Raw genomic sequence first — 7,135 nt, 5'->3', positions numbered from 1 at the left:
CCTGTTTTCCTGTTACACCTATGAGTGCAAACATGTGGTATCTGTCCTTCTCCGCCTGACTTATTTCACTTAGCATGACACCCTCGAGGTCCATCCACTTTGCTACAAATGGCCAGATTTCATTCTTTCTCATTGCCGTGTAATACTCCATTGTGTATATATACCACATCTTCTTGATCCACTCATCAGGTGATGGACATTTAGACTCCTTCCACGTTTTGGCTATTGTTGACAGTGGTGCTATGAACATTGGGGTACATGTGCTCCTATGCATCAGTACTTCTGTATCCCTTGGGTAAATCCCCAGCAGTGTTATTGCTGGGTCATAGGGGAGTTCTATTGTTAATTTTTTGAGGAGCCTCCACACTGTTTTCCAGAGCGGCTGCACCAGTTTACATTCCCACCAGCAGAGATGGGTGCCCATCTCTCCACACCCTCGCCAGCATCTATAGTCTCTTGATTTGTTCTTTTTAGCCACTCTCACTGGCCAGACTGGTTTAGTGGTCACAAACTCCTTTAATTTCTGTCTGGGAAACTTTTGTTCTGTCTTTAGATTTTGTAATACAGTCTTGCTGGATATAGGATTCTTGGCTGCATATGTTTCTGATTCAGCATACTGAATCTATCCTGCCCCTCCTTTCTGGCCTGCACATCTCTGTGGATAGGTCTGCTGCAAACCCGATCTCTCTTCCTTTGTAGGTGAAGGTCTTTTTTCCCTTGCTGCTCTCATGGTTCTTTCCTTGTCTGAGACCTTTGTGAATTTGACTATGAAATGCCTTGCTGATGGTCGGTTTTTGTTGAATTCCAGGGGGGTTCTATGTGCTTCCCGGATTTTTGAGTTCTTTCCCAGGTTGAAAAAGTTCCCTAAGCACTGCTCTTAATGGCATTGACTGTACAATATCCCGCCTCCATTATTAGAGTAGGGTGTGTGTGTGTGTGTGTGTGTGTGTGTGTGTGTGTGTGTGAGTTAGAGAGAGAGAGCGAGCGAGCACTAGAATGAGTCTGGTGGGGCAGAAGGAGAAGGAAATACTGAAAAAAGCGGTCTTCAGGCGCCCCATTGTCAGTACAGATAGGGACTTTAATCCCAAGCTCAGGAACCCTGAGATCATCATCTGAGTGAAGTCAGACGTTGAAATGAGTGACACTTCCAGGTGTCCAAATAATGTAAATTATTCTCCTATCAGCACAAAGTATAACTGCTGGATAAACATCTTCAGACATGTGCAGTCTCCATTTTAAAAGAAAAACATTAATAGTCACTGAAGAATATTGATGGTAATTTGAAACAAAAAGGTACGATTTCTTTTCTTGTATAAGAACATAATAGAAAGCATGAAAAGGCCAGTAGGAAATGCGATGTAGCCTACCTTCTCACTTGTATTTCACTCTTTGTGTCCGTCTGAAAGACAGTTTTTTTTAACTGGAAGGACACTGACGAAAGAGTATGTACTACAGACAGGAAAAGACATCCCTATAGATTACAGAACAAGATCCTGGCAATGAAGGATCAGGGATGGTCTGAACTAGGGACGCCCTAGAGCGAGTCTCCTAAATTCCCAGCAGGCACCGTCCCCAGGGCCCTGGGCACCTGCAGACTCAGGCAGCTGGAGATTCGGACGCACAGCGAGCAGCCTGGGGGATTTGCTGGAGGCAGGCGGTTACTGGGGTCAGCTGTGCTGACCCTGGGGGTGGTGTAAGGGATGGATCATGATGACAACAATGGCCATCAGTCCTGTGAAGTAAGTGAGGAGGAACTGGGTGTGTCAGGTAGTGCAGGAACCTGCAGGGAAAGGGAGAGAACAAATGTTTCTTTTCTGTCAACAAATACTCAGCAGCCCCCCTTCATTTTGGACACGAGGAGATAGTATCTGTCTGACCCACCCCCTGCCTTTTTACTTTCCACCAAGTCAGAAAGAGAAATAAATTGGCTTGATGACAGTTAATCTCTTAAAATTAGCAGACAGTGGATCCCTCACCCTCTCTGTTGCTTCTCCTGCCCTGAAGCCCCACCTTGTCCAACTCCGTACTTTCTCTCCCAATAACCCCACTTCCCACTTCATGCTCCCTACACCCTTTGTTTGCTCCCCAAGTTCATGGACGACCCTCCCCTTCTTATTGCCAAGAATTGACCCAGAGTACCGCATCTCCACACAGGGCTTTATATGCACCACAGTTTTTGGAAAGAAGAAAAGCAAGTCAATGACATAATCAGTTGGAAACCCCATGAGGGCAGCCCCCTTGCCTCCCCGAACAGACTCTGTGCGTCATAATTATATGTCTTCCCTTCCCGCCCCCCCCCCCCCACCAGAGGCTGAGCTGGTTACCTTTCCTGGAGACTCTCCTTGTCAAGGTTCATTCACTCGCTCCTCCTGATCTCCCCGGACAGCATTTCCTCCGCATTCTCCCGTGATCCCTGTTCTCTCTCGAGCCTGCCCTCTTCTCCAGCCGCCTCTCTCCCTCTCCTCGGCATGGCTGTTCACGGAGTTCCACACACCGTCCACGTGGTGTGTCATCTGGCGTCCGTGAGCGTCATCACCTGTTATGTCTTCATCCAGGATCCATGTCTAGATTCATTCAAAATCGACACTACAGATTCCCACTTCTAGAAGCCATATCCACAGAAATGTCTGCATTCTAGGTCCACAGGTGTGGGGAGGATTCTCACACAGCAAAATTGAGTATAAAAAAAACAAACCTGGATCACAGTGTATTGCTTCCAATGCCAGGCACTGCAATACTGAGCACGTGTTCGCTGGAGTGAGGTCACCGTGTAATGGATTGACGGAGATACCCTTAATGGTTTCTTATAAGTGACACCTTGCAGAACAGGATGATATGGGTTAATCTCACTGGTAGAAAGTTGGCACACACACGGACAAATATATATTCATTTAGGAATGGCATAAAAAGCCCGAATGCATACCCATAAAAATGGGTTCTATACTGGACAGAATTGGAGGGGCAAAAGCTTTGTTTCAAATGTTGTTTACATTCCACTATATATTTTGGATTCACTGTTTCCTGTCATGGAGTGCCTCCATGTTTCATAATATGTACATTCATGTGGAAAATACATCCATAAGGAAGGCCCAGGACAGAGAACCCGAGGCCTAGTGTGGCTCAAAAGACGTTAGCATGGGAATGAGAAACTCAATATTTTAGCTGCTATTTGAAGTTCACGGGGTCACTAATATTATAAGTCATATTCTAATGTCTAAAGAGCCCCAGTGAAATGTAAAAGTGTCTCATTCAGGGAGGATTGCACTTTTCTTCAAATATAAAGTCGATTTCCAGGGGCGCCAGGGTGTCTCAGCTGGTTAAGCTTCTGACTTTGCCTCAGGTCATGATCTCCCGGTACATGGGTTCGAGCTCCACCCCGGGCTCTCTGCGGCCAGCACAGAGGCCGCATGGGACCCTCAACGCCTCCCCTTCTCAAAAAGCAAATAACGAGTTAAATAAAATACAATATGATGTCCAAATAAAGGATTTCATGGAAAGCGTGGGAAGACGCTTTGAAGACTCCCGTCTCCGAACGTGTAGTTCAAGGCAGACGTTTACCATGAGGGAGATAAGCAGAGGCTAGAGGGTTGTTGTTGGCTTTTATCTTAGTGATTTCATTCTGCGCTTCAGCGCGGCGTAGCTGACAGGCGGACGCTGCACGTCGCAGGGGTCCACGTGAAGGGGCTCCGTCGGTGCTGTGTCCGATGGGCCGGGGGAGGACAGGACTCCATGCCGGAACAGCTTTGCGTCCGCATTAAGTTTCCTTGTCCTGTACCCATTCTGCAGTCTTTCTGAACGTGTTTCCTTCCTCAACAGCTCATGGGGCGGAGGCGGGAGTTGAGCGTGACGCTGTCCTTCCACTTGGCCCTGTGCGGAAAGGTAGCGTGTCCCGCGCCGCAGACTTGGAATGGTTTTCCAGCCGGTAAGCTGTGACACCGCACTGCCCACGACGCAAGAGAACAGCCCGGCTCGCAGTCGCTGTGGCCTGTGCTCCTAGCGAAAGGTGGGTTTCTTCCCTCCCTGGGATCAGAGAGGACGCCTGGGCTGACATGAGACGGACAGATGCCCTGAAAACAGTGCTGTGACCTTCCACGTTTAGGCTGGGAAAAGGTGTCAGCCCGTTTCACTGTCCACCATTAAGAAGCCCACCTGCACTGAAAAAGTCTGGGCCAGTGGGAGGTCTCAGGCAGGACCTGCAGCCAAAGGCAGTTTTAAGAACAGACATGAGAAGGAGTCCCATCTGGAGGTTTCCAGCGGGTTTTCCTTTCTGAAGCCCCAGCATCAGAGAGCAGAAAAGATGCAACCCCACATTCCCTGTCCAGATTCCTCCATCTATGCCCATGAGCAAGGTCAAGTGAGGGTCTCCTGCCAGCATTTGGTTTGGAAAACATTTTAGTAGTCAGCACAACAAGAATAAGTAACTGCTGCAAAATCTGTGCTATCGTAGAATCGACATGAACATGAGAGATTTCAGCCTGCCCCGTTCTCTTTCCATCTAGGTCCTGCCTCTGGAAGTCACAAGTGTTCCATTTCTGGGTGTCCTTTGGGATGTATTCATTCAGGAACCATGTGCCACTGACGCCACAACAAGCATTTTCAGGGGTTTGTACCGAGATTTACTGACTTCGTGTCTTACTTCACGATGACTCCAGCTATTAGATACAGAAAATCTCTCTCCCCACTTGAAAACATCCTTTATTCAGAGCGATGTAATATTAGCAGATCTTTGCCAAACAACTGACCCACAATGGGGTGATCCTTGGAGACAATGGAGCACCGTGTGCATTGTGCCCGTTTTCTACCCCATTCATGACCCATTCGATCACTTCCTTCTAGATGCTTGGATGAATCCGCATCGCGAGAGAGTGCCGTGGCCTGCGTTCTGACAGGTGGGGCAGGCTCAGGGCGAGGAGCGCCCAGCTGCGCTGTGCCTGCTGCTGGAAGCACGGGACTTGCCCTGGCCGCCCTCTGCTGGGGGGGGGGGCTGGGGGGGAGGTTCTCCACCCCGGAAACACATCCGAGGCTGCTGGCCCATCTAGGGCCCAGTCCTTTGTTCTGCGTGACTTCCTTGGCCCGTCCCGTATGGACCAGGCAACCTCACCTGAGAGTGCTCCCAATAAAGGCCTTTTACATTTATTTCTGGCTCTGTCATAAAGGTGCTCTGACCTCTTTTTCCAGTCTCTCTCTCTTGTGACTTTTTCACTCTGCCCATTTTAGCTTTACACATTCTATTCCTTGAAGGCTACACGCCGCATTTTAAATATGGCAACACTTTCCATTCACGTGATGATATTCACTCGTTCCCTGTTTTGTGTGGCTGCTCACCTCCACACCTGCGGTGAGCTTTCCTGGCCAAATGGTGAGGATGGTGGTAATTAGTGGATTATGATGAAGAGTCAGAACACATATTTAATTCCATTTTCCTTGTCCTCACAAACAGGGCAGAGTACAGTGTGGGACTAGGAATCAGGTTTATGGTGTGAAACGAGGAATCAGGTTTTGAAAGAAAACATACTGTCTTAAGTGACACACTTGCCTCTGAGGACACACACTGGGACACACAGGAGCACGTGGGCCCACTAGAGGTAGAGGAGCCTTCACTCTGAAAGGTCTATTATGACCTGTCACCATGATGGGTTTTGATGGTGCACCTTGGGTTTTGTCCCCACTGCAACTGCAAGCTCAGCTGTAGGCAGTTTGCGCATCTCGTGTGAGCAGAGTTGTTTAAAGATTTGGAAGTTCCCATTAAGGGAAACCTCAGTTGTTTTAGTCGTGGTATGTTCCTCTTGGTTTTATGAATTCTGTTCTTTCAAGTAGGCTATTTTTACTGAACGTTTTTCTTTGTTTTCCTCTCTGCCGCTAATTTGTCAGCCGAGTCCTGGGAATTGTAATACCTTGTTTTCCCGTAATAATTTGTACTTTTTTCATTGGAGCTGGCTTTCATAAAGGTATTTCTCAATACAGAAAACTACGCTATTTTTGAATGCCCAGTATGTACACAGTCTTCTTGAGAGCACACACAGCAGACACCCCTCCACTGCTCTCCCTGGATCGGGGGGATCCTGATGCCGCAGCAGCAACAGTCATGACAGGGACGGGGATGAGAGCTCAGCTCTTCTTGGTGTAGATGTCAGAATCTGAACGTAAATACGAGTAGTCTGAATAGCGACGTTTGTAGAAGGAAAGAATCTGGGATTTCTTGGGTATTTTCCTGGGTTGATACTGAAGGGGCCATGAGCTGTCTGCGTGATATCTGAGTCCAACACAGAAGGGAATACACCATCGGGTGTGCTGAATGGCTATTTGACAACTATGTAAGGGACTGTCTGATGACCATCAAAGAGCGACCTGGGGTGGGGTCTCCAAGCTGTGCATAAGGAGGGGACCCTCTAAGACAGGAGATTGCTCTCTGCACCTTCAATGTCCAGATAGGATAAAAAGACCTCAGAATAATGACTAGATGTGGGAAAAGAAAAAAGCAAGCTGCATCCCAATGGGAATGGATTGTCATGTGTTCATTTTCATTTGTTTCCGGCCTGAGAAACCAACCCCCAGCAGTCAAAACACAGGACAGTAAGGCGGGGTGATGACACTAGGAAGTAGCCTTCATTTAGCCCTGGGAGGACCATGGAAGGGTCTCTTCTTTCATGCCAGCCAGGGGTCCTGCAGGGAAACCTCCACGCAGAGACCTAAAAGGCATGCTCCAAAATAAAGCCGAGACCCGTTGTAAGATCTGCTCCAATCCACACGCCACACGATCTCCTGAGAAACACCCAACTTTCCTGTTGTCGGCGTTTCCCTCGTAGTACATCACCTGTAGCCCCATCACAGCACACGACCGAGCACAGCGTGTTACATGTTCTGACTCCACATGAGAAACTGAGGAAGGGAGCCGTCTCCTCTCCTACCTCTCTCAGGGATGTGTAGATCCTGCCTGTGAGGTCAACCCTGGGCCATCATTTGTGGTGACCGTGCTTCACTGCGTTTCTATTGACGACCCTGCTAAGCAGCAGTATTTGCCCACAGCAGCGGGCTGTGGGCAGTTGTCAGTGCAAACCAAAGCTCCACATTTTCTGATTCCATTTTTGTGGCATGAGAATGTCGGGCAGCTGGTGAGGTGGGAGATTAGGGAGAG

The 7,135-nt window shown here is 48.5% G+C and overlaps 1 protein-coding gene and 1 long non-coding RNA gene across 5 annotated transcripts in view; one reads left to right on the top strand and one right to left on the bottom strand.

Moving 5' to 3' along the window:
- The window catches only part of LOC115280214, a 32,090-nt gene that overhangs the window by 15,533 nt on the left and 9,422 nt on the right, over positions 1-7,135 (bottom strand). The window contains exons 1-3 of one of the 3 annotated variants that reach the window (XR_003903709.1): positions 3,465-3,479; positions 2,325-2,817; positions 1,589-1,780 (exon numbers count right to left, since the gene is read on the bottom strand). The exons of 1 other annotated variant lie outside the window; for it this stretch is intronic. Coding sequence is in view for 1 of the 2 variants with exons in the window: in XM_029924952.1 (XP_029780812.1) it covers positions 2,346-2,564; positions 2,696-2,817 (341 nt within the window). In the remaining variant the exon portion in view is untranslated. Of the gene's footprint in view, positions 1-1,057; positions 1,781-2,324; positions 2,818-3,464; positions 3,480-7,135 lie in introns of those variants that run through there. One more of the 3 variants, XM_029924952.1, reaches the window with a different exon arrangement.
- On the top strand, positions 3,821-5,136 carry LOC115280216. 2 transcript variants are annotated; one of them, XR_003903711.1, is made up of 2 exons: positions 3,821-3,922; positions 4,500-5,136. It is a non-coding gene; the product is annotated as an uncharacterized LOC115280216 (long non-coding RNA). The 2 variants fall into 2 exon arrangements; XR_003903712.1 differs by having other exon boundaries at positions 3,882-4,003.

This window comes from Suricata suricatta, chromosome 16 (genome assembly GCF_006229205.1).
Source record: "Suricata suricatta isolate VVHF042 chromosome 16, meerkat_22Aug2017_6uvM2_HiC, whole genome shotgun sequence".
NCBI lineage: Eukaryota > Metazoa > Chordata > Mammalia > Carnivora > Herpestidae > Suricata > Suricata suricatta.
Note: the sequence above shows the minus strand (reverse complement) of the source record. Positions and strands in the feature narration are given on the sequence as shown.